Source organism: Charadrius vociferus, unplaced genomic scaffold (genome assembly GCF_000708025.1).
Source record: "Charadrius vociferus isolate BGI_N301 unplaced genomic scaffold, ASM70802v2 scaffold161, whole genome shotgun sequence".
NCBI classification, from domain to species: Eukaryota; Metazoa; Chordata; class Aves; order Charadriiformes; family Charadriidae; genus Charadrius; species Charadrius vociferus.
The window spans coordinates 4,979,416-5,006,654 of NW_009646928.1; the positions used below are offsets into that span (position 1 = coordinate 4,979,416).

General features: G+C 35.8%; 1 protein-coding gene across 8 annotated transcripts in view; it reads left to right on the forward strand.

The window, feature by feature from the left end:
- Positions 1-27,239, forward strand: part of SCN1A (sodium channel, voltage-gated, type I, alpha subunit) — a 71,857-nt gene that overhangs the window by 36,055 nt on the left and 8,563 nt on the right. For 7 of the 8 annotated variants that reach the window (XM_009894595.1, XM_009894600.1, XM_009894593.1 and 4 more), the window contains exons 17-21: positions 177-294; positions 1,770-1,924; positions 5,947-6,120; positions 8,202-8,324; positions 23,148-23,429. In XM_009894595.1, the coding sequence (XP_009892897.1) occupies positions 177-294; positions 1,770-1,924; positions 5,947-6,120; positions 8,202-8,324; positions 23,148-23,429 (852 nt within the window). The remainder of the gene's footprint in view (positions 1-176; positions 295-1,769; positions 1,925-5,946; positions 6,121-8,201; positions 8,325-23,147; positions 23,430-27,239) is intronic. The other variant, XM_009894598.1, reaches the window with a different exon arrangement.

The following is a 27,239-nucleotide window of genomic DNA, read 5'->3' on the forward strand; positions in this document are numbered from 1 at the left end:
GCAGAAGGAAAACCAAAGATTGTACAAATTTCAAGTGTGTATCAGCCACTTAGTGATGTTGAATACTAGAAAATTCAAAAACATGACAGAATTATTTACTTATTCTGAAAGCAACTAATATTTGCCTTAAAAATATTTGCTGTGCATTTGTGATGCTTTTATTTTTCCCTTTACAGAAGTTAAATTCATCTAGTTCATCAGAAGGTAGCACAGTTGATATTGGACTTCCTGCAGAAGAACAACCAGAAGAACAACCTGAAGAAGCCCAGGAGCCAGAGGCCTGCTTCACAGAAGGTGTTTGGAACAAACATACTAATAATAGTTATTCACGCAATATGGAATAGTTATCTATTCAAACTAAGTATCAATATTTATATTTTGAGTTACTCTTTTGTTAATGTTTAAATTATGATTGTTAGCAGTAGTACTTTTAGACATAACTTACCATACGGATACTGATACCATGACTATACCGTGTGTATCAGATAAACAACTAAGAAAAAATTTTATCCAAAATTTATCATTATTTTTAAAATAAGAAAAATATATTACTGAAAGTTTTATTTTACTACAAACTGCTGTACTTTCTGAGTTTAGTTAGTCTTCTAGATAATAAAATACACACTATATTTATACCATTCTTCATAGATATGTATCAAAGTGCATTATAAAGTGTACATTACTGAAACAGATGTTGAGTGGTAAATAAAAACTACACCTGGATGGTTTTGTGCAAAATGGTAAATGAACCTACAAATTGGCAAAAAGAGAAGGAAGAGTCTTTATGCGCCACCTGGGGCAAGAACAGTCTCACCTGGTGGACTCATTCATCTTTCATGCTTCCTTCTATTGGCCCTTTTACAAAACTCAGTAAAACAAGAATCTGGTCATAAACTTTATTTGCAAAGGCATTTCCTTGTGAGAAACCTTATGGATGTGTGCGTGTAAAGGAGATGGGAAAAGGAATAGGTTTAAAACAGTAACGGAAGGATACAAATGCCATTTTTGGTATCTGTAGAGTTTGGAAAATAAATGCTACTGTCAGTGCTGGAGTTGGGTTATTTCTGCACATGATAACAGACATTTCTTTAGAAATTTTCACTGAACTAGTAAGCCGTAGTACTGCAACAGACTTGGATTTGTCAAAGAAAATACCATTATTGATTACCAGTATCTTTCTACCTAAATGAAAGAAGAAACAAAATCAAGTCAGTAGCTAAATCACAAAAGCTTAAATAACTTAAGGGCACAAGTTAGGGAAGTTAGTCAGTACTGAAAAGCTCAGAACTCAGATAGGAGGCTTAGAATTTTTTCATAAAATAAATACAACATTGTCTGAATTTAGTATCCAAAACAAAAAAAAAGTACAATTTAATAACACTTGCCTATATCTTACTACAGAAACATACTATACATTTGTATGACTATGTATATTTTTACTCATACTTTGTGTTTTGTAATTTGGCTTCTTGTTCCATGGACTTTTATCCTTTTGTGTGCACTGTATTGAGCACTTTGTTCTTGATAAATGAGAAATACTTTCTTCTCACTTGTTCATTTAATTGTAAATTCAGTTATCTCGGTGTTAAATTTTTTTTTGCTCTGGAGAAAAAGAAGGTAAACTAGGTGAAAATCTATTGGGTTTTTACTTAATAGCACAGCTTCTGGAAAGGTAGCATTGTATCATTAACAGAATGAATAACAAAAATTAATAACACAATTCAACAAAATCTCTCTCCCCCCCTCCCTCTTGATACACTGTTTTAAAGGCTGTGTAAGAAGGTTCAAATGCTGTCAAGTAAGTATAGAAGAAGGGAGAGGAAAGCAGTGGTGGAACCTTAGAAAAACCTGCTTCAAGATTGTCGAACACAACTGGTTTGAGACTTTCATTGTCTTTATGATTCTGCTCAGTAGTGGAGCTCTGGTAAGTAAAACATGAAGAGAGTGTCACAATGTTGTCAGAAAACTTAAAAGTTGGCTCTTCAAGCATTGTTTTAACTTTGTTTTCTCCACCAGAAAGAACACACAATTCAAATGACACGACTAAAGTTTAGTCAGGCCTTTGAAAGAACGGAATAAAAAGTCTCTTCTCAAAAATATGTTGAAAAATGAACAGACATAATTGATTAGAGAGAGCTTAACTCTTTTGCTGAAAGCAATAGTGATACACCTGAAGCAGGGAGGGACAACATGTGAAGAGAACATACTTAACTTTGTTTATTTGAGTTTGCTCTCTGGTTTTACTGGTGTTTACAGATATAACTCAGGGAAAAGAACTGTCACTGATGATAGGACAAGAGGAAACAGCCTCAAGTTGTGCCAGGGGAGGTTTAGGACAGGTATTAGGAAAAATTTCTTCACCGAAAGTTTATCGAAGATTGGAACAGGCTGCCCAGGGAAGTGGTTGAGTCACCATCCCTGGAGGTATTTAGAAGACTGGTAGATGTGGTACTTAGGGACATGGTTTAGTGGTGGTTTTGTCAGCGTTAGGCTGATGATTGGATTCGGTGATCTTAAAGGTCCAACCTAGACGATTCTATGATTCTGTGAAAAAAGAAGAGTTTGGAAGTAACTGTAATGGCATAAACAGCTGACAGTACCTTACAAGAGCCAGAGCTGGCTTATACAGTTTTATAAATCTTGTGTGCTAGAACAGCAAGAAAGATTAAGACTGCGTGTTTGTAATTATTCCTTTCTAAGAGTAAGAATTTATTATTTATGGTTCTAATTCAGCTTCTACTGACTCATACTCATGTAGACTAAAGTGATATCTATAATAACATGGATTTGCTTTAAGGTTAACAAGTTTGTGAGGGCAGAATAAAAAGAAGCCAACCATAATATGAATCCATAAAAATAAAAGAAACAAAACATACCAATCATATGTTATTTCACAAATACAAATAATGACAAAGAATCAAGAAATTGGAGATGAACCGTTAAAGAAAGGTGAGCCTGGATACATAATGAGCTGAAGTTTCTTAGACAAACTACTTGCCCTGAGATAGTGTAGAGTATATCTAGCATCTACCCCAGTAGATGCAATCACCCTTTGGTAAATTACTTAAGTTCCTACATCATAAAAAAAAATTATGTTGCAAAATTGTATTATAAACTCTATAGACCACTCCCAACACTTTGAAATACGATTACTGGTTAGAGGTTTATGATTATACCTGTCACTAGTTTCAGTTAAATCTTTAAGAATCATTCAGCTTTTGTTTGGTCTAATATGAACACAAGCATCAAATAAGCAACTTTTACTCAACACCATGTGACACCTTCCCTGTGATTTAAACCCCTGAAATAACAAAAGACTCACATCTACACTACTGAATCTTGGTTCATTCTACTAAGTGGAGAAAATGTTCAATAACATGAATTTAAATGAGAGAAAAGTACTGGCAAGACATCTGATAAAGACGAATTTCCATCATTGTCTTTAGAGGAAGTTTGAGGTGAGATCACACAGTGTTAGCATCTTGTGCTTATGAAGGTGTGTGTCATCCACAGAACATTTATTTTGGCAAAATGCTTCAGAGACCAGGGATTAGCCCAAGCCTCTGGAGATGTGAGACCCTGCTCTGCCTTCAACTTCCTTTGTGACAGTGAAAAGGTCTCTTTGGACCTGCCATTACCTTATCCCGATGTTCACCCCAAGGTCACACTCCAGATGAGTATCACTGTCATTACAGCCAGGATATCTGGCAGGGACAGGCACACTGCAGGCTGCCTGCAAACCCCGGCCCTAGAGGCATTCAGGCAGGTAGCAGATACACTTCTAGCTGCCAAGAGCACTGCTAGCTTAGCCTCTGGCATACTCCCACGTATAAAATGGAAATGACATGTTGGCTCTTCCCAGTTTTGTGCAATGAAGTTGTTAGTGTGTGTATATATGTGTCAGGTATCATACTACTGATCTAAGTATCCAAAATTACTGACACAGAGACGTTAATTCGATGATTGATAGACAAGCACTAATCATTTGGGCTGAGGGATGTAAAGTAATTCAAAAGCAGGCTGGGTAAAAATGAATGTTAATATCAATAAATATCCAAATCTTTGCAAGCTAGCAGATCATTCCAGTTCTTTCAATCCAATAAAATCAATTGTTCTCCATAAGAAGTAATAGCATAATTAAAATTTAAAAGCAATTAAAGCGGAAATTTCTTAGAGGACAGGAAGAATTTCTAAAAAGCAGAAGCTATACATTTTTTCAAATGTCTAAAAATGAAAACAGTGCAAATAACACTGCAAGGATCTCAGGAATTTTATGTATCATAAAATGTGAATAATGCAATAAAGCAAGGAAGAACTAGTTTTATGATTAATTACTTAAAATTTTCAAAAAGCAACAGGACTTAAAAGAGACATCAAACTTAAAAGACTCAAAAGGGACTTTAAAAGACTTAAAAGGGACTTAAAGAGACTTAAAAGAGACATCCAACAGGACTTAGAGACAGTTTTGTCCCTGAATTGGAGAGACATGGATTGGACTGATGGACCGCTCGGTGGATAAGGAATTGGCTGGATGGTGACACTCAGAGTTGAGGTCAATGGCTCCATGTCCAAGTGGAGACCAGTGATGAGTGGCATTCCTCAGTGGTCAGTACTGGGACTGACGCTGTTTAACATCTTTGTCAGTGACATGGACAGTGGGATTGAGTGCACCCTCAGCAAGTTTCCCAACGACACCAAGCTCTGTGGTGTGGTCGACACACTAGAGGGAAGGGATGCCATCCAGAGGGACCTTGGCAGGCTTGACAGGTGGGCCCATGCAAAACTCATGAAGTTCAACAAGGCCAAGTGCAAGGTCCTGACATGGATCAGGGAAATTCCACGCATGAATACAGGCTGAGTGGAGAATGGATTGAGAACAGCCTTGAAGAGATGGACCTGAAGTGTTGGTTGATGAGAAACTCAACGTGACCCGGCAATGTGTGCTTGCAGCCCCGAAAATCAACTGTATCCTGGGCTGCATCACAAGAAGCACGGCCAGTAGGTCAAGGGAGGTGATTCTGCCCCTCTACTCCGCTCTTGTGAGTCCCCACCTGGAGTACTGTGTCCAGCTCTGGGGCCCCCAACATAAGAAAGACATGGACCTGTTGGAGCAGGTCCAGAGGAGGGCCACGAAGACGATCAGAGGGCTGGAGCACCTCTTCTATGAGGACAGGCTGAGAGAGTTGGATTTGTTCAGCCTGGAGAAGGAAGGGTTCCAAGGAGACCTAATAGCAGCCTTCCAGTACTTAAAGGGGGCCTGCAGGAAAGATGGGGAGGGATTCTTTTATCAGGGAGTGCAGTGATAGGATGAGGTGTAACTGTTTTAAACTGACAGAGGGTAAATTTAGATTAGCTACTAGGAAGAAATTCTTTACTGTGAGGGTGGTAAGGCACTGGCACAGGTTGCCCAGGGAAGTTGCGGATGCCCCATCCCTGGAGGTATTCAAGGCCAGGCTGGATGGGGCTTTCAGCAACCTGGTCTAGTGGAAGATGTCCCTGCCCATGGCAGGGGGGTTGGAACTAGATGATCTTCCAACCCAAAACAGTCAATGATTCTATGATAAAAACAAAAGGTAAACTGTATTGTCATTGTCCTGAAAATTTTACAGCTATGGCCCTGGATTTTAAAAATATATCTACCTTCCTAAAAACCAAATGATCTCAGTAGAATTCAGTTCAGGCACACCACTTTGCAGAATCAGTGCTATTTGTGAGATCTGAGAAGAAGAATTCACCATTATCAATAAATTAACAAATAAAAATCTCTGACCAGTGGAGCGATTGCTGTATATCTCTTCTCCCTCCTGTGAGCTGGAAAATACAGTTCCCATGCCTTTTCTTGAAGAAAGATTGACTTTTATTGCCTTTTTTTTTTTTTGTTACAACTTGAAGTATGTGAAGTAACAAATTGGAATAACAAATATCTTTGAATGTTTTTTCTCACAGGCTTTTGAAGACATATATATTGAACAGCGTAAAACTATCAAGACCATGCTGGAATATGCTGACAAGGTCTTCACTTACATCTTCATTCTGGAAATGCTGCTGAAGTGGGTGGCCTATGGCTATCAAACATACTTTACTAATGCCTGGTGCTGGCTGGACTTCCTGATTGTCGATGTATGTAGTATATTTCCTAGGTGTTACTTTAATATTTATTTTATCTGAATTAGGGTTTTACAAGGAATGCAAGATGTATCTGTAGCATTGGTGGTGTGGCTTACTTAGTACTAAAGTCCAATAAATATTACTGAACTTGCAGTTCTCACAGCCATGTTTGAAACCAGGCTCAATAATCTTTCCTGCAAGGGTTATCCCATAACTCTACTGTGCTGTGCTGTGCTGTGAAATGAGGGAGACCATTTCTTAATGCATTGATACAATTATGGAGAATTTAAGAAGTAATGTCGTAAGTATACCTCCTTGAGAAAACCTCCAATGTGCAGAAATGCACACTGTTTCTGCGGTCTACAAAGTTCTGTGTGTGAAATTAAAATACTATGTTTTACATAGTTATGAAACCACAACCAGATGCTCCATTTTTAAGATAGAAATTTCTGGTAAAACTTATAGGAAAAACAAACACTAAACAAGCTCAATTTTAAAAGTAAGATGCATTTTGTTCTGGTTTTTGACCCAAAGAATTGCTAAAAATCCAACAGTTTCTGAATGTGTTCCTAGCATACAAAGGCTAATCACAGCAGTTCATTTTCTCAAGCTTTCTTTTGTGACTGGGGCCTACAACAATTTTTGGTTGGTGGACATTTTGGGTATAAATATATCTAGGATTTAACTTCACATATACAGCTACAGCTAACCATGTTCAAACATAGTCCTCATCCAAAAGAAGTATCCTTTCTTTGGAAAAACCTTTCCTTCTTTAGTATCTAAATTCTTCTCAAAATGGGTACTTAAGTGGCACAAAAAAAGCTTGAAGAAGCATGCAAGCGGAAGCACCTATTCATTTTCTAAACTCATTTTCACTAACATTTGACCTTATTTAAATCATAATATCCCAAACAGCCGTCTTGTGAATGTGAAAATTTGAATACTTCTTTGTGGGAAGGTATAACACATTCATGTGTCTGAAGAAGCTCATGATTAAATCCTGGATTTATACACCTGGATATTTTCTTTAATTTAGGTGTACATTATGGCAGCTTGAAAACTTCAAAGTTTTCAGGAGTATGATGAATGTGCTGGAGAAAAAAAATCAGATTTCAGAAGAACCTAGTTTTGTGGGTTGCTAGATCTCAGGATTGACAAATACAGAAAAGCTATTAACTTTTAAAGCTAAAGACTTCACATACAATGCTTATTTTTAAATATGGTTCACAAAGAGCACTGTCCCAGAGTTCTCTTTACTTGATGCATAGTTCTTTATAATGAAAGAGTACATGAGACCATTATGCTATTTTTGGCCCAATAAATAGTTAAGGACTTAGAACAGGGTAATGAAGGAGCATCTAGGGGAAATGGGAAGAAAACAGAAGGTATTATTTTGGACAGGAGCCATAGCAAATGTAGATAATATGGTATTTATCACTGAGGTAATGTAGGGACATAGACTATATAAAGGCCTGTGGAGTTCTGCCACCTATGGAACTATTCTTATCAGATCTTTAAGAAACAGCATAATCCAGGTTAATGTCAACCTGTAGAGCACATAAATTCGGCAGTGAGGCAAAAGGTCAGTGTAACTGAATATAGAAAAATGAATCCTTTCTACCAATTTCCAGAGGAGCAGTGTTGCTCTGTGACCCATCTGTTAATTCAAAACAGGCTTCCATCATTTCCCTTTCAGTTGTGGGCAATCAATTGGGTGTTGTCAACTGTAATTACTGATCCCAACAGCATTGTAAAACAAAGAAAAAGTGAGAGGAATACCTAAATTCGTGAAAAGGAGAGATTAATTTAATTTGCTTTTTGTGGTTTTAAATGCCCTCAAATCACAAAGAAACTATGGAATTCAGAACTGTTAATGTTTCCAGATATTGTTACCTTATGATATTTTTGTTTGTTTATTTACCTATCCTACTGTTATTTCATATGACTTTTTTTTTTTTTTATTTAAAAGACTTCCTATTCCTGAAGAAAGTGGTCCAAAATTAGATTCTTCTAAAGAAGTTTATATCTCACATCTATGGTATGTAAAGTAATATGTACAATATAATAATTTTTACTTTCCTGTTTTCATATAGGTCTCTTTGGTTAGCTTAACAGCAAATGCATTGGGTTACTCTGAACTTGGTGCCATTAAGTCCCTTAGGACACTAAGAGCTTTGAGACCTCTAAGAGCTTTGTCACGATTTGAAGGCATGAGGGTAAGACAACATGAAAGAATCTGAAACTATGCATGCATAGAAAGAATCCATGCATGCAGAATAAGGAATGACAAGTCCATGCAGAAAGGCTGCACTATCTTTTTACCTATTGCATATCTTTTACTAACAGATAAGCAAAAAGCTTCATCAATTCACCTAAATCCATATGCAGTATCACATAGAAGTTACATTCATTAAGGTTACTTTACTTTCTAGCCAATCTCAGGAGTTTTTCATATAAGGCTTTGAAATTACCAACTACAAACTCTCTTAACAGATGCTTAATAATGAATAAAATGTAACCAGATTTTATTAATTTTTACTGATAAACATATCACAATATTAATATAGGAATCTAATTTAGCATTAGTTAATCAAGGTATTTTCTGTTACTAGGTGAAATCCTTCATTTTCCTTCATATTTGATAAACCACCTTTGGTCTAACCCCATTGAATTTTACTGGATGGTGCTAGAGATATATTCATACCTGCTAGTGGTTTAAATCTATTTCTGAGTTTGGCTGACTTTAAAAACAAATCAAGTTATTAGATTTCTCTATGAAACTATTCTTTTTGTAAGGTAAATGCTTTTCTTATTTCAACAGATCTCTATTCGATATTCGATATTCAATATTCAATACAATGTATATAAGGCTATTTCTTACTTATTCTGAGTAACTTAGAGGCCCTGCTTACTATTCATCTCACTCAAGAAAGCATTTTAACTTATTTTTTCATTTGTTTATACCTTCTGTTCCTTAAAGCCACTGAATTCAAACTAACTCTATATGCATGTCATTGAAACACGTTTTAAAAGAATGCTTTTTGCTACTTCATGGAGATGTAAGAGGAAACAATGTGCTAATGAATTTCAAGTCAATTATAAACCAGTAGAATAGCCTGGAATATACTGTCTGAACAACCTTTAGATACAAATCTAAGCTTAATCAAGTCAAATTGAGGCTTAGAATTCTGTTGCTTAAATTGTATTCATCAGGCTACATATCTCTACTTCAGAATGCATCAGAAAAAAATATTGCTGACCAATGATTACTAGATTAATAAATTTCAGTTTTGTATAGCAAATTGACTTTGGACAGTTTTCTCATCATTTGAAACTCATGAATTGATATTCAGCAGGGTAAGAGCTGGTCAAGTACTACAGAATGTACGAATTTTCCTTTAAGTTTGGAATGACAATTGGATTTAGCCATTTTCTCTTTCTCTTTCTTTGTACTTACTGTTCATGAACATTCAGATAAATGTGGTCTTGTGCAGAGAAATGTCAGGAAATTGCTGTCAGCTTTACTTTTTTAATAATGTTCTGGTCAGCTGCAGGAGGACTGGGAGACCAGTATAGAAGTTACACAGGGACAAGAAATGGAGCTCTTTAGATGACGTTGGAAAAAACAGATCATTTCTAGAAAGATAATGTCAAATTTGATTGCCAAATGTTTTATTCCATTTTTCTGTATCCTTACATGATTGCCTTAGTAAGTTTTCCACTTAAGAGATTTAGGATATTCATGCTTAAAGAAAAGTACCAGTTATTTGAAATCTATTTACTGCTTTCCCTTATTTCTTACTGAATAACTATGAAACAATGCCAGAAGCCTAATCATACGATATAATTTCAGATACCCAACATGAATAATTCACAAGCAACTTACTGCGCAGGAATCACAGAGAAGTCTGTGATTCTCCAATATTAATTATACTCAGTGAAGTGCCTGATTCCAGTCACTTAGCAAATTTGACTGGCCAAATGGATAGGCCTTATCTTTACTATTAGTTATATGTACTTCTGAAAATGTTTTTTCCAAAGCGCTTGGCAAGAATTCACAACAGCTCATTGACAGATAGTAGCATTACTTTATGAATGACTCACGAACAGTAAAAAGATTCAAATAACAAATAATTGACCAGCTCATGATAAGACTATAGTCAAATTACAGTATTCCCAGAAACTGAGGTCATTTCATAAAAATCCATAAAACCAGATTCTTTTATCTGCCAACAGAAAGTAAAAAGAAATCAACCCTCATTGCTTTCTCATATTGCCTATACCTACACTGAGCTGTGACAAAACAAGCTGAGTTTTTATTCAGCTTGTATTTATGATTTTCATTTTTACCCCCATGTTCAAAACTGTGCAAATTTTGCATTGAAAATATGAGAGGTCATATGTATTCCACAGAAGTCCCTGTTTGTAAAAAGCTCTGCATCATTTTATAAAACAATCTGCTAAGTTCTCAGCTACTTTAAATCAATCTTTTTCTTAAATAACTTTACCATTCTGGTCAATTGGAAGAATACAGCATTTTACATAGTCCATAAATACTAATAAATATTCTGTTATCCCTAAATATGAAACATGCTTCACTTTTTAAGTTATATTCTTATAAGTCTACAGTTATACTCTGTAGTTACAACTTAATTTGTAATTACGCTGTTTCATAAATGGGATAATTCTCTTTCCAAAATGAATACAAGATATATGAATCACTTGCACCAAAACGGGGTACACGTGGTCCATAGCCTGTGCTTGCCTTGAGCACAGATGTGAATTTGGCCATAATAAAGGCATTAAAATATCTGCTAGTGTACAGAATTCTGAGAAATTTTAATACATTCTATAGTGAATCTCAAAAACGACTCCACCCAGATGCTGGAAGGCAAAGTAAAGAATTGCTTTAATTTAATTTAAATTTCTGTCTTAGGGTTTATATTCTCATCTCATTTAGTATATGTACTGAATTTAAATAAATACTGAGATTTGAATATACCCATTGCTTTTTGTTTAGCTTTTTAGTACTTGCAATATAATGCTTTTGCGCTAGTTCTGAATTGGTATGCTACTTGTAAATGTAGAATACTGAGTATACATTGCTTTGCTGAGTTAGAGAATTAAGTGACAATAAAGCATGCATTTGTGTCTAATTTCACAAAATAAAGCATGTCATGCCGTGCTTGATTTTTTTATTAGAGAAATAGTAGAAGGCAGCAAACAATCTGAAATCCACTTGCACTTTCAGTTTTGCATGCCTTATGCATATTTCTGGCTGATGGCTTTAAACATTTACTGTATTTCAAATTTCCAGTCCAATTTCATAACTTGGAAAACTAAATTAGAGTATTTGATGTCTTAAATATCCTCTAAAATTTAATGGCTATTCCTTAGATTCCCTTACCAGGAAAGCGATAATGAGGCATTTTCAAGAGTACTCCAAACTTCATTAGTAGGAAAGAAACATTTCTCATGTGACTGAGTTATAAAACATACCATCAAGTGTCTGTCATTACAGATTCACAACTAATAACAGGCTATATATTTCTATTTCATATAGGATAACCTTCCTTCAGCTCGGATGGGGTGGACCACTGGTTCCTCCCCTTATCTGTATTATGGGTACAGTATTTCCCCCTTTTCTACCCTTAATGATTACATTGTGACTAATCACTACATTATGTATTTAGGGTTAGAAGGAGAGACAATCTTATTTAAGATTCCCAGTAAGAGCAAAAGTAGATTATATATATTCACCCTACACCCCTTTCCTAATTGCCTTAAATCTTTGGAAATAATCCTTTGACATTTCTGATGTTACAGAAATAACAGGAAAACTGAGTTCTTTTTGCAGCAGAAAGGTACCTCAGTTTTTTTTAGATTTTTAGATATTTTTTAACTGACATAAAAATGGCTTTCTTTAAAAATTTGAATCTAGCTTTTACATTGTTTTGGAAAGATCTGTGCTTTACTCTGTTACTCAATTTATAGCTACATACATTCAAAAATATCCCATAGAATGTTTTGAACATTACTTGTAATACATAAAGTACACACCAAAACACTGTTACATGAATAGTCACAACTATAGATATTAATATTATTGCAGTTTAAATTTTTGCATAGTTTTTAAACCCCTGGATGTTACATTAAGTAAATCACACCAAGTGCATATACATAACATGAGACATCATATAACGTATATAATCCTTTCTTAGAATCTGAATTCAATCTTCTTTGGCCTGTGTTGGAAACCATTTTTTTTGTAATTTTTATAAAATGTTAATAACTATTATTTTTGTAGTATCTTTCTTGGAGTTTAGAAATGTCCTGCAGGAGACATGCAGTGATATAAAAAATTTGCATTTGCTATCAGATCCTTAGAAAAATCCAGTTCTTAGACTATAACACTTGCAAGCACTAACTGTAGGAGGGTATCATTAGTGCAGGGTTTTTTATAGCTTCAGCATAAATGATGTATCAACATGAACAACATTCACTGTAAATTCAGCAATCTCACAGTTAAGAATTATGTATTCACTCTCAAGAAAGTGTATTCACTATCTTCCGCAAGTTTCTCTAGAATATAGAGGGATATATTTTGTTGATCAAAAGATTATGCACTTTGAAGGATTTTTTGATGACTGTGATCTTATTCATTGCCTTTGAGTTTTAAGGAAAGTCTACTAGAAGTGTTATGTCTCCTAAAAGACAATTAAAAAATTTACAAACTTTGATGTAAGAAGACTCTCCAAATAGACGTTCATAAGTACAAGAAATATCTTAGTATTTTGAGATTTTTCTTAGACTGTAATTCTACAATTAGGAGAGAACTTTTGAAGGAGTTTCTTATATAATTGAAACTGATTTGGTTTTTGTCCAGATTTGTCTTTGTTGTATCTTGAAGAAAATCCTTACTTTTAGGATAAAAATTTATTGAAATTTCAATGAGATACATAATCTGTTTTACATTTTCATTAAAAATGTTAAAGAACAGCTAAAGGTCAATAACATTTCATTTATGCAACAGGAAGAGCAAAAGTTTTGGGTTTTTTCACTGCATCGGGTGAAATTCAAAGATATTGTTCCCATATCAAATAATGACTCTGTTTTCATGCTCCTATGTATTTAAAATATTTACCAGGTCTTCTCAAACAAATGCAGCCATATGATTTATTGCTTGGCAGATAATTATTGCATTTCATCATACAGTATGTTAAATTACGTCTTTTCTTCTATGTTGTCTTCAAAAGTATTTTCTTGTATACTTGATTTCTGGTGAGAAACAGAATCAAAGCTGTTCCGGGACCTCCAGTATTTGGCTAAATCCAGCAGTGTGGCTTGCTTTTAATAGACTGTTATGTGACTAAGAAATGCTTCTGTTGCTACTTTAACGAAGTTAAATTTTCTTATAAAAGCTAGGACAGAACTGCAGAATCATTGAGGTTAGAAGGGACCTTCTGAGATCATCTAGTCAAACCTCCCTGCTAACAGTTCTAGCATTCCAAGATATAAACTCACCACCCAATAGCCTCAAATTTTTCAAGCACAAGGTGTTATAAAAATAGTTTGTGTGTTCAGTGTTTGAGGAATTATTTTGCTTTCTTTGAAGATAGAATTCTCTATCAGAAGCATTCTTCAGTCAGCTCTGCTTGTACAGTAACAAGTAAGGACAAGTAGAAAAGGCTGCAATTGTTGAGGTAGTGATTTGCTTTTCCTCTGAGATCTTTTATCTCTTGCTTCAACTTCATTTGTTCACTACTGTTAAGATTAAGATTTAGCTGTATCTCCTTCTCTGGTCTCTCTGATTCTTTCCATCTGCCTGTCTTCTGTTTGTATACTCTCAGTTAAGTCCAAATTTTTCTTTACAATTGCTGCTTTAAAGGATAGTTTTCTAATAATCTTCACCCTATATTCCAATACAGTCTTCATTTTACTCAAAAATTGAAAACCTTGTCATAAATGCTCAATTCCTTTTCAAGTGTTTCACACGTGAGGTGCTCCTCATGCCAGTTCTAACATGCTGACAAAATGTATTCCTTTCATGAAACAACCTTCTGTGCTTTTTTTCTTCATTTAAATAATATTATAGTTTCACTGTCATAATTTACTTTTACATACTTTGTTTGCTACTTCATAGTGATCCTGAATTAAGGATAAACAGTTCTCTAGAATAAGATTTCAGTTTTATTTTTAGCTTTGCTTCTAACTTATCTAAACATTTTTCTAAATGTTATTTCATTTTGGGCTTACATAACTGTAGGTCATGTAGTTAAGAATAAATTATATATATGTACAGGGCATTAAGGCAAACTGTGTAGCAAAGGTGACAATATTCTAGTTCTTTTACTATGCACTTCTTAAAGGCAAAATCCATAAAATACCTCTAATTTTGGTTGGAGGATAGAGCAAAGACAAAGCCAGACTTTTCTCAGATGTGTGCAGTGACAAAAAGAGGCAATGGACACAAGTTGGGTTACAGGATATTCTTGTTTGATATAAAAGGTTTTGGGGATGTTTGTGGTTTTTCTTTTTTACTTTTTGCATGGGGGCAGGGGTATTTGATTTGGGGGTTTGGTTGTTTGGGGTTTTTTTGTTTGGGTTAGGTTTCTTTTTTTTCAGTGAGGTAAATACTCGAACAGTGGAATTATATGGATCACACATTCATACAAACATGGTGCACCACCCTGATTTTTGTTTGTGGGACAAATTTATGAGAGTTTCTCACAAGAAGTCCATTATGATAGAACAGAGAGGAATAACTAATTCAAAATGAGAAGGTTTGCATAACTTGGATGAGTCTACATGTCTAGATGCACCATAGTTCCTCCCTAGAATCACGTCAAGTACATTGCACTTTCTCTCACAGAAATACTTAATTATCATCCTCTGTTATCTCTAAAGCCAGTTCATAGCTGATCATCAAGCATATGCAACATGCTTCTTCCCAATATACCCATTCCAAGCTACACAATCAGAAAATATGTAGTTTTGAGGTCTCGTGTTAAAGTATGTGTTGGCAAGTATTATCACAATCTCTCTTTTCCTCCTCTCCCTTTCTCCCTCCCCCATTCAGTCCTCATCTGCTAGGTTGCATTCTCAAATATGTTTTACTACTTGATATAAATGTTGGAAAATTGTGATAAATTTTCTTTATTATCTTTGAATAAAAGTTCCCATCTACATTACTGCTGTGGGAACGTACATATACTTTATCCCTTCAACATAAAGAACTCTTAATCCATATATATCCGGACATGACATCTCTCTTTTATCAAACTCCATGGATACACTCAGATGAGACAGGCTATCTTGTGCAGGAATATTTCTCCTGTCCTGGATCATCAGTTATCTTCCTTCATGGGCACCTCCAAACCTCACACTAAGCAACTGCTGCAAAGAGCCCAAAGCCTCCACTGAGGATCAGTCTCAATGCTCTGCACTGGGCAGTGAGTGTTTGTGTTCTGTCTGCTGGCCCACAGGTTGTGTACCTCTGTTGCCTTTGTGAGAAGAACATTTCCAACAAACATAGTTTTTCCTAATTTAAGCCCCATACCCATTTTCTCGAATCCCACTGACTTTTTGCTGTGTTATGATTTATAGAAGTGGCTCCTCTAATGTCAGAGAAAGGCACTTTTCATCATCCATTTTGTAGTACCAGGGAGAACAGGAAGCCATTATTACAGCATTTTTATCATTTGGTCAGAACAAAGAGACTGCCCCAACCCCTTTTGTCACGCTGAGCCCCCTGCCACCTTACAAATACTTGCAGGTCGCATGCGGGAAGAGACAACAGCAGTGAAGGCAGTGAAGGTACTGCTTTCACATGATATTGCAGAAACAAAATGGTCCTTGCTTTTCAGCAGGGAATGTAAACACACAAGCAGAGCATGTACTACACTACTGGTGCAAGATGTTTACATTACATGTATACTATACCTTGAAAAAAATCACTGATTACTGATAAATTATTTCTCAGGGATTTTTTTTTTTTTTAATTTCTCTTTTTATTTTAGGCAAACAAGTTGCTACCAAGTGTCATGTTTACTGAGTAAGAAAATAGCACTTTGAATTTTCAAGCTTTGGGGAATTTTGAAACGGTAGAAATTCAGATGAAATCCCTGTTTTGCCATTCAAGTGCCAGTCCCTTCAACTTTATAACTTGTTCTGAATGGTTTACAATGAAAAGGGATTACACAAGGTTTGATTTTTAGATGGTAGATGTTAGGTTTAAAAAGGGGACAAAATGTTTTCTTGTGCATGCATGTGTATGTATATGTATAAACCATATCTGGAGTAAAATATCAGCAAAAATCTTGACTTGATTTTAACAGCTGTAATTCACCGTTTCACAAGTTCAAACCTATCTCCTACCCAGTTAAGAACCTCTGCCTGTGAGAAAGAATCAGGCCTATTTTGTTAGAGATTGTTTGCACTTTACTTAGGGATAGCACATTGCTGAGCACGATCTCAGTACTGTCTGTCACAAGACACTGTCATGATGAAAACGAACTCAAATAGTTATCATGAACTGGGCATCTTCCAACTGAATTATTTTAAGAATTTAACAATTTTAATCTGAATGATTTAAATGTTTAAGCTTACCTTCACCCTTGTTAATCTTTGCACAAATCTGGATAGTAGCAACTGCACTGGTGGATGATCTCGTAATTGGTGAAAATTGTATTTGCTGAGATTTTTTTCTGTTTATTTTGTTTGTTGATTAAGACTTTATCACCACTGATTACCCTGCAGGTCCACGCATTTCCTCTTTTTACCTGACAAACCAAATGAGAAAATTGAAGGAATTGCACGTTTCTTAAGGTACTTCTCTTCTAGAAATCTAGTGCCGTGTTTTACATCACACTGCATATCTACAAGGTTCCAGATGATCTTTATGTACACAGTTTTACTAGTGAAATGACAGAAACTGCCATCCCATAAACTCGAAGCCACCGATGACCCCCAAAGTGTGAAAAGCTTACTAAGAGATACTCTGCAAGAATTTCAGCATTCTTCATAGATACAATTATTAGACGAATTTCATCCCTGGGGACTGAGGACCCATTCGAGTATTTTTGGGGGAAGGTACTTAAAAGAATTCTTGGGAACCTTTTGCTCTATACGACCTACCTTTGTGTTTCTAATTACCTTTCAAAAGGGTTTGTCAGTAGGGCAGTTGATATTTTGGATTTGGTTTTGCTGTGCAATTAACAAAATCCAGGGGCTTTGGTGGTTTGGGTTTGGTTTCTTTTTTTTTTTCTTTCTTTGATCTTCTTTGATGTAGGGGTCTTCCTTCCTATCACACGGACATAAACGAGCAGAATAAGTGCATATCTGTCTTAAATTTGGTTTGCATAACAAATGTTTTGATTGCATGTCACCTTATGAGCATTTGTCCATTTTTGTAAGCAAAAGTCTTTGGAAAACATCGTTATTTGCATATAGAGAAGTTCCTATTATATATTTCTTACTTGTCTGATAGGAACATGTGCCCACGCTTCATGGTGGGTAAACTAGAAAATGCATAGTTTGTGTACAACAGAGGATCCAGTGATAGTGGAAAAGCTATCAGTTAAATGTACGTCAAGGAGAGCCATACATTGAATTCAAGCTGCTGGACAGCTGATCTCACTGGGCTGGTGATTGGCCTGTGAAGGTCCAGTGGTATACATATGCTGCCATAATACAAATAAATCAGCTGATGCACTGGTTCTCTTATAGCTGTTGATTTATGAATGCAAAGAGCAAGGGATGATAATTCTCAAGACAGAGTTTTGTTCCAATGATTCCTTGCCTTGGACCATCAATAGTGCTAATCTTTTTGATTCAGGTATGGGCTTTCTTCATGGTCTCACTCAGATGCTCTTTTGATCCCCTGACTGGGAAAGTTATTTTATTCCTTATGTCCTTTCCTCCCTTGCCCCAACTCCTCCACAGTTTAAGAGAGAATACACCTGTCTGTTACCTGATACCCACCACCTGGTCAAGTCAGTGCAGTTTCAGTATTTTCTACCCTTCCTTGTGTGATGTCCTCAAAGTCCTTCACTATGAGAACATGCTAAACTCAGATGATGTACGTCGCTTCAGCCTCCATTTTTCTCCACTCATGGCTTACCTACCTGCTCATTCCAGCAATCTTACCTCTGTGGTGAACCAAGAATCTAAATCAATGGCTACTTGCTCACTTCTTCATCTTTCAGTGCAAATGCTCTCTCTGGCAGCTTTGTGTACATCTGGACTTTGGCCAGTTGAGCAGGGGAGATTCATGATCTTATGGCAGATGTTCTTACTTCATACTTGTTCAAGTCAAAGCAGTATTCATAGCTTACTCTCAAATCCTGCCTAAGGAAGTCTCAGTATTTCATTTGAGTCAGGAATTATTTTTTCTGTTTTGCTCTAATGTGGCTTACGCTACATATGCTATTGTCAAACTCCCTCTGCACACTGCTGTCTTTGAACAACTGGCTCTTCAGTCTTTGTACTGCTAAGACAGAGATGAATGGCTTTTTGTACAAACATCATCTGAAGTCTATGACTGTGTGACTGTACAGATAGTCAATTAAAGAGAAGGGAACTACACATTTTTTTTAACATATATATTCAAGCCCACAATTTGTTTCTCTTCCTTGGAGTTCCTGACGGCTTCCTAAGGCTTTCACAGCTATCAAGGAATTGAGCACAGGAAATCCACTGCTTGTTAGGGCCATATAGCATGCACAGAAGATAAGGTTTGATTTCATCCATGAAGGTCCTGGTGAAGTAAAAATTATTTGGCTTGCTGTGCTTGTGTATGTGAATCTTACATGAGAATGTACATGCAGAAGAAAATATGAGGTAACAGTTAAATAACCACTATAGCCTTTGATGGACTCCTTCAAAGGACTCTGATATAAGATCTGGCACATGAAATCTTTGGGAAACTTTTCCTGTTTAAGCCTAAAATTACGAAGTTAACAACTTTCAGAGTGGAGGCAAATAAAGTATTTTGTCATTTTAAGTAGGAAGAATGTTCCAGACAGAATCCTGTAATCTTTTTTTCCATCCCAAAGATGGTAACTTCCTCCTCATTTGCACCAGGGATAGAGTTTGGAATTTCTTCACGGAAGCTGCAGATGTTATGGAAAAAATGGATCAGTGCTACTGAAGATTGTTCCTTCTTTGTTTACAGATTTCAGGAGGCCCTGGTATATCCATTAGTGAGGTCCAGTGTAGGGATTCCTGGAAATCCTGTGGCTGCTGAGAAGCCAGGATCTATTGAAGCTATTTTGCTGTGGGGGCTATAACACATTTATATCTCACTATTTGTTTCAGATATGTGTCCCACAGCAAGGCTGAATCTAGTAAAGCTTCTTTATATTCTACTCATACAGCAGGGATAAGCTGGTATTTTGCGTAATCCTCATTCTATACATATGCACAGTTCTAGTAGCAAAACTGATAGTTGTTTTTCAGTTCCATTCTGCCATCTTCTTTGGACAGCTGTCCAAAAAAGATACAGCAACAACAAAAAAACTACTGGAGTACTAATCTGTATTGACATAATGTCATATCAGCCAGAAGATAAGATAAATAGCATTGCAGTAATTCTTTTATTTACATATATATCTGATGTTGCAAGATAAATGTTATGAAAATGTAAACATGAAACAAATGTGTGTTTTACACAACCTTTTTTTTTTTTCCTGGATGAATATCAACTAAGATGTAAAACGGTCTAGAGCCTATTTGTCTCTGTAGGTGTCAGGTGTTGCTTCTCACTTGCACTTATTGTTATTGCACCTACCTGAAGCTACAGGAAGGTGAACAAACAGAATCAGCTTGGGCTTTTGCAGCTTGCTCACCGGAGTCAGCCTGACCAACAACATCCCAGCCTTAAGGATATGAATAGGTAATTTTACAAAACAAACAAACAAACTACTCTGCAAACATATTTTTTCCAGTTTATTGACATTATATTCTGTGTCAAGGAATAACAGAAAATAGGCCCAAGAGAACAGCCCTTTCTAAAATAAAAAATACATTTAGAATCACATACATCTGATCTAGATATGAAGAACAAGCGAAAATAAGAGCTGTGGTTGCCAATATTCTTTTAACCCACTACAGTCTCTTTTCAACAAGAGATTGCAATTTTTATTTGCTATTTTTTAACTCATTAAGAAATGCTAATTGATCTCTCTTCTGCATTCAGTTCACTTTTCAACTGGTTCTCACTTTTTTCTGTCCATCTGCTCTAACTTATGTGCGTAGGTGTCGTGTGTGTATGTATGGGTGCTATCTTGGATATGTATTATGTGAGCTAATGTCCTGGTTATCCTGATATACCTCAGTTATTCCCAAAGCAAATACCAAAAAAGTAAATGAAAAAAACACTGATAAATCAATTGCCTCCAACTGTATATGTGTTGAAGAAATTAAAGACTTCTACCTAAGGTGGACTTTACAGTCAGACAAGCATCTGACCAGCATGTAAAAATGCAGTTTTACATTACAAATATGATAGGGCATAGGCTCAACTCTGGTGGGGAAAAAAATATCAAAAAACAAAACGCAAACAGAAAACAACTTCTATAAGTTTTAATTTTCTTTTCTTCTTTTCTTAAAAAACCTTCCAGGGGGACTGGATAGCTCAAGGGGTTGGTAATAGGATACAGAGCCTTTCATCTCTAGGTCACCAGTTCGCATCCAGGCCAGGTCAGTAGTGACCAAAAATTGTTACCATTTCATGGGTTTTCAGTGACCTATATGGAATAAGTTGTTGGAACTGTTGTTGGAACAGTTGCTGGAAGCTGTTCACTTCTTACTCAAGAAGATGTGGCTGATCTTTTGGCAGTCTCAGTAGCGGGACTGTTCATCTAAAGATGCAAGACACACTGATGGTGTTTTGTAGAAATCTTTCTTTCTACAACTATTATCAATTCATATTTTTTGTAACAATTACTGTAGCTGTTCGTATTCTTCTGCCTGTTCTGGATCTGTGCTGTGGTCCAATGGATCTCAGGGTTGTTAAAAAGGTAATTGCTACAGGCACTCGATTCACACAGAACATTCTTCACGTGAGCACAGGTAACCTTAATTTATTTAAGCTGCAGGACTAAATCCCCATCTTTCTTTCTTGACGTCTTTATTTTCAGGTTTTTTCCCAAGATTAAACAGAGGAATTCAATCAGTATAACACATGCAGAACATTTTTATGGGTGAAGGGAAAAAAAAAAAAAGGAAAAGATAAGACAAGCACTAGCTGGCCTAGAATTTCAAAGCAGCAATAGCATAATACAGTGTCATAGATCAGGTCAGACTTGGAATAAATTCCAGAAAAATTGCATTCATAGTTTTGATGTTGTTCTCAGATCCATCAAGCTAAGTAGCAGTAGATTTCTTCTCCCCACAGGACAGTAAAAAAACATTTCCTTCACTCCTTTGAAAATGGTTTCTTATGTTCAGAATATTACTGGGACCTTGTTAGCCTTTTAAAACATTTTTTTTTTTTAAATGGCTAGTTTATGTATACATCACCTAGATACTTCACATTTTCTATAATAAAAATCTCAAGAAGCAAGCATGCTTCCTTTAAAGTTATCACCAAAAATAGAAGCTGCCAAGAGAAACTAAATTTTAAAAAATTCATGGTTTTATAAAAGATAGGGATAATTCTCAGTTACAGAAAGGTCCCATTTTTACTGTCTGGCAATGGAGGAGGCCCTTAAAATAATAAGAAAATATGCCCTGAAAATAACATTTCTACCTAAGATCTCTAAACAGGTCCTAATTCCTGGCCATAACATTTGGGAGAAGGAGGGTGCTGAGTGACGCGTAACACAACCACAATACTCCGCTTCCAAAGGCCTTCAAGAGGCTGTGAATACAGGTAGTAAGATTGAGCAGCTCTGGTCTTGCTCAGAATTATGTTGGTGGTGGGAAAGATCCCTCTATGTTGCAGAAAGCAGGGAACAAAGATGGACTAAAACACCTTAATGTACCTCAAGTGTCCATGCCTGTCTTACTGCAGGAATTGGATTGCAGAGAAACAGAGCCCTACCATATATTTTATTTTACCTTCCTACAATGCCCTAAAAGTTCTACAGAGAAATAAAGTAAAATTTAAAATAAAATATAACTTGTAAATGAGATTTGGTATTTGATACTTAAGGAGAAATGATTGCTCAATTATTAGCCAAACAAATACCCCAAAAGTTTTGATAGCTCTGACAGACACATGTGATTAATTACTGTATATATCAGAAAAATACTCTTTTTGTCTACATAAGTAATTATTGACATCTTGCCTGCAAGGGGCTGAGAAGGCAACTGGTCAAAAGTAACTTAAAATGCAAAATCAAAACCCCTAAATATGTCCTTGACATATGTCCTTCTTTAGATAAATGAAGGTTATTACTGACTTAAACTCAATACATGAAACAATAAGACTGGAGCTTGAAATAAATTATGTTAATTCAAGTAGACATATTGCAAAACTGTCTTGCTTTTCTATACAAAGAAATCAATCTTTGTTATAATCTTGCATGGAACAATAAGGCAATAAAGACATGTATTTAATTCCTGCATAATCCTTTTAATGTAGAGCTTAGTTTCTAGATTCATGGCATTTGTGTTTTCAGCTTAAATTTCAAAGCTATGTTGATCTACAGGTTGCCATTTTTCTTTAAACATTTCAAAGCTATAATTTGATGCATTTTTAGAATTTTATTATGTCTGTATTTATATTTAACCTGCTTGTCTTTTTTACGTAGAACACATCAGTGTCAGGCTTCATCTTACTACCACCAGGTCTTCTCTTTTGTTTTTCTTTTAATTATTTTAATTTTCTCACTTATTTTCCTTTCATTACATGTTCTAATGTTAAGTACTTAAAAGAACAGTGCAATGCTACAATTATTAACGTACTGCTTTAACATTTATACTATTAGTTTCTGAACAAGCGTTTATTAAGCATTGGTACAACAGTATACAAACCTTTATTGCTGTAAATATTCTTACACTGTTTTCTTTTTCCCCCTGTATTTGTGTACTAGGTGGTTGTGAATGCCCTTTTAGGAGCAATTCCATCCATCATGAACGTGCTTCTCGTTTGTCTTATATTCTGGCTAATTTTCAGCATCATGGGAGTAAATCTGTTTGCTGGCAAGTTCTACTACTGTGTTAACACCACAACCGATGAAAGGTTTGAAGTCGACCAAATCAACAATTTTAGTCAGTGCGAGGAACTCATAAAAAACAATCAAAGTGCCCGATGGAAAAACGTGAAAGTAAACTTTGATAATGTAGGATTTGGGTATCTATCTTTACTTCAAGTAGTAAGTGATCACTCTTTATATACCTCTTACTGTTTATATGTAATAGTGAAAAGCATTTCTAGCAACAAAGACAGAAAACATATTTACCTGATGATTTTTACCTGTGACTTAGTAATACCGCTGCACTGATAACTGATTGCTCTTTTCATAGTAAGCGGCAAGTAGAGCCTACTAAGATGAATAAAGAATTTTTAGGACATCTGACAGAACAAGCGCTATTCTTCCTATTTACAGCTCCCTTAGTCCTCCAGACCTTCTAACTTTAAAAATTTCTAGAAGTACCTAGGAATGGTGGTATTCAGCTGGCTGAATACTTTAAATTTTACTGTTGCTGAAAAAACAAAAATCTCTATTGGTGTGACTAAGTCACAGAGAAGAATTCCAGGTAGGAAATCCCATCTCAGAGATGTGGCTGCCACCAGTGCAGACTTGCGTGATCTAAGAAGCGGTTTCTCATTTGGAAGAGAAATAAGAAAAGAAAAATGTCATTACATACTATAATCGATGAAATATTTTCCCTGATATTTCTGTGCATAAGCACCTAGTAGAGTTTATTTAGCAAAAACTGAGGTAAGAAAAAAAGGAAGAAAATACATGCAGAAAGATACCATAAGGTTATGCCTTCACTATCAAAAATTGTGTCCTCACAACACTAACTATCTTTGTATTTTGGAGTAGCTAACAATCTGACCCAGCTTTAATAAAAAAAAAAAAAAAAAGCTGGACTCTAACCTATGTTGTGTGCATTCAGCAACCTCTATGGTTTTTTGAGGTTACAGTCTAATTCTGCAGAATCTTAGTTTTGATTTTTATAGTTTTAAAATAAGTTTCTAGCTTTTATGTTGGCATAAGAAATCTTAATAATACAAATCATCAACATGATGCAGTGGTATTGACGTGGTCCTGCACAGGGTCTAAAACAATAGCTCTGGGCATTGTGAACTGCCCCAGCTAATACAGCGTCTGATAACTCTAATAATTTAAATTTCACTATGATTAATTATTTACTTTACTGTCACATCAGGAAAGAGCAGAGAGGGACCAGAAGTATTAAGGAAATGAAGTACTGAGTACTAATTGATTTTGATAACAAAATTGGATTGTAACAGAATTACTTTAAATCTTTATTTTCCTGTCTTATTTTTTGAAATCTACTGGCCTGGAATCCCCTTTGGGGTCGGGGAGGAGGGGGCAGAATGCTTTATCAAACATGTTCAGGAGAAACCAGACATCAACAAAACTCTTTCCAAGTGATTTGCAACTCTTCTTCCAGTAGTAACCCAGTCTATTCTGGGACAGTGATAACACCAGGTACATTTTTTTCCTGGCTTTCTGGCCACAATCACCACTCCTCAGCTACTTGCAGTCATACGTATTTCAGTGCCCCAGTTATGCATAACTTATTCCATCTTCTCTTCGTTGAAACACAACAAATATTCCTTACATGAAGACTTAGATTCTTAAATTATCGGATTGTTCTGGGAGGCAAATTGGGAGAAATTTGCCAATTGTTTCCAGGCTTCCAAAGAAAAAATTAATCTAGACCTACCACAGAGGGACGTAGCTCTCATGGGAGGACAAGCCAGTTGCTTTTGCAGCTTCTACAATATGAGATTTTGCACCAATATCAAAGGCTTGCCTAATGGATGGATATTTTTTTGTGCGAGTAGAATGTCAATGATGATACCACTTATTTTTTCCGTATTACTAAAATGCTTGTGAAAACACGAAGAGATTTTTTGTGTGACATACCAGAAAAAAAAAAGGGGGGCACTTCTGTCATTCCACAAACAGACACTTGGCCCTGCATCTTTTTGGGTTTGGTAAACAAGCTGCTAGTAGTGATTTTGCAGTTATGAAATGATAAAAGCCCTAGGGCAGAGAACGCAAACTACCAGCTTGATTTTCAGCTAATACTTTAGGATGTGTAGAATCTATGGGTTTTTCACCTTCAAGAACACAAGAAAGGCCACAATTCCTAAATGCTTGAGATTCTTACATCACTTTCTCAATCAAAGAAGGTATTTATAACGTGATTTTCTATTTGATATATAAAATACTTCTGATGAGAATCTAGAACAGGATTTTAAAGACATCACGTTCAGAATCAGCATGAGAAATGAATAGGTATGTCTCAACCCTCAATTTCCCTAACTTTCCTAATCAGCTTGTAGTAATAGTATAGATAAATAAATACTGAGAATTAATTAGAGGTATCCATTACTATGTCAGAAACAAAGATAAAGCTTTTGAAACTTGAGTATTTGGTATAAGGCATTAAGCTGAAAAATCAGAATCAAAAATCATGGTTGCAAGTGGATATGTTTTCTGTGCACCCAATGCGAACATTAATGACCATTTTTTAACATCTTAAAGATAAGTTGGAAAGTCTACTGAAGTCGTTCGGTTTTCCACCTTAAGAACCTCAGGCACAGACTTTTGTTTAGGTTGTGGTGGACCTGAGAAAATAACCCCACAGACGTAACTGGAGTTTTTCTAATGACAAACTCAGCAATAACTGTCAATGCATGAATTACAGATACAAGGTCCCTTTTTCAGGAATCTCAAAACTAACTACAGAAAGCCGCCTCTTTACAATCCAGTATTATTTCCATTCCCCATTCTACCCTCTGACTCATGCCCTTTGAGCCAAAGAAGAATATTGCAAATCCCTTCAGCTTTTCTGGGTAATACAACATAAATCTTTATTTTCTGCATCACTGAGGTTTTCTGTCTGACTCCTGGAAGTAATACCATTTTCATGTCAAAAAAAAACCCCAAAAAACCCAGATGAAAACAAGCCAAAAGAACTCCAAACCCTCACACTGAGGACCTTATTATTCTAGGAAAGATGCAAATGAGTCCCATGAATAGTTTTTGTTTTGCATCATGAAAAGCCTTTTCTGGTAGTATATGGGTCTGCTCATCACAGAAAAAAAAAAAAACAAACTCTTTTTTAAGAGTAATATAGAAAAGAGACATAGATATTTCACACAGAAATACTCAAAAGAAGTGGAATAATTTCAGAAAGAAATATTCTAGGCTCAAAAAATAGATTGGAAATGTGTGGCAGTGGCTTTTTAAGCAAAAAGAACTCTCTGAGAAGTTCTTTCTTGAGTTTCCTTGGTGGTGATGGGGAAGGAATTTCTGGAATGAGGGAACTAAGAAAAGAACATAAACTAATTTTTGGTTTGCATATTGTGGTTTTTTTTCTTTTGGTGGAGGGGTGTGTGTGGAAAATCTCTAGTATTGCTAGCAATGTTATAATTCTTTCTGCCCAAAAATGCAGGGTAACAATATGTGCCATTGATATAACCAAGTTTTATAGACTTTTGATCCGCGACTATTTTCCAAAATTCTTACATAATATGGAGCATAAATATTCATGCCATCAGTCATATAAGTACCCATTCTATCTAAGAATTTTTTTATTCTATGATCCAGCGTAGCTCATGTTGGTCTATGTGGATCTGCAAACGGCTTTTTTCATTTCTTGGTCTGAACTTGTTTGAGTATTTCTCTGTCCCTAAAGAAAAGCATCAAAGCAGAGGCAGATCTGCTGGAGAAATTCCTTTCACAATTTTCATGCATCCATGAGTGAAGAGGAAGAGGTTGGTGCACACAAAGAGATGTGGCATCTGCCCTGATAATTTTCTGGCCTTATGCCTTTTTAACTTGAACCTAGTGTTTGGATTCTTTGGTAAGTAAATCTCCTGGAGGCCTGCTTTTATCCTGCTGGTAAGCGTGTACCCTGCTTACCAGGATAAAATGTGGCAAAACCGTGGGTCTCAAAGCACAATGTTATATTAT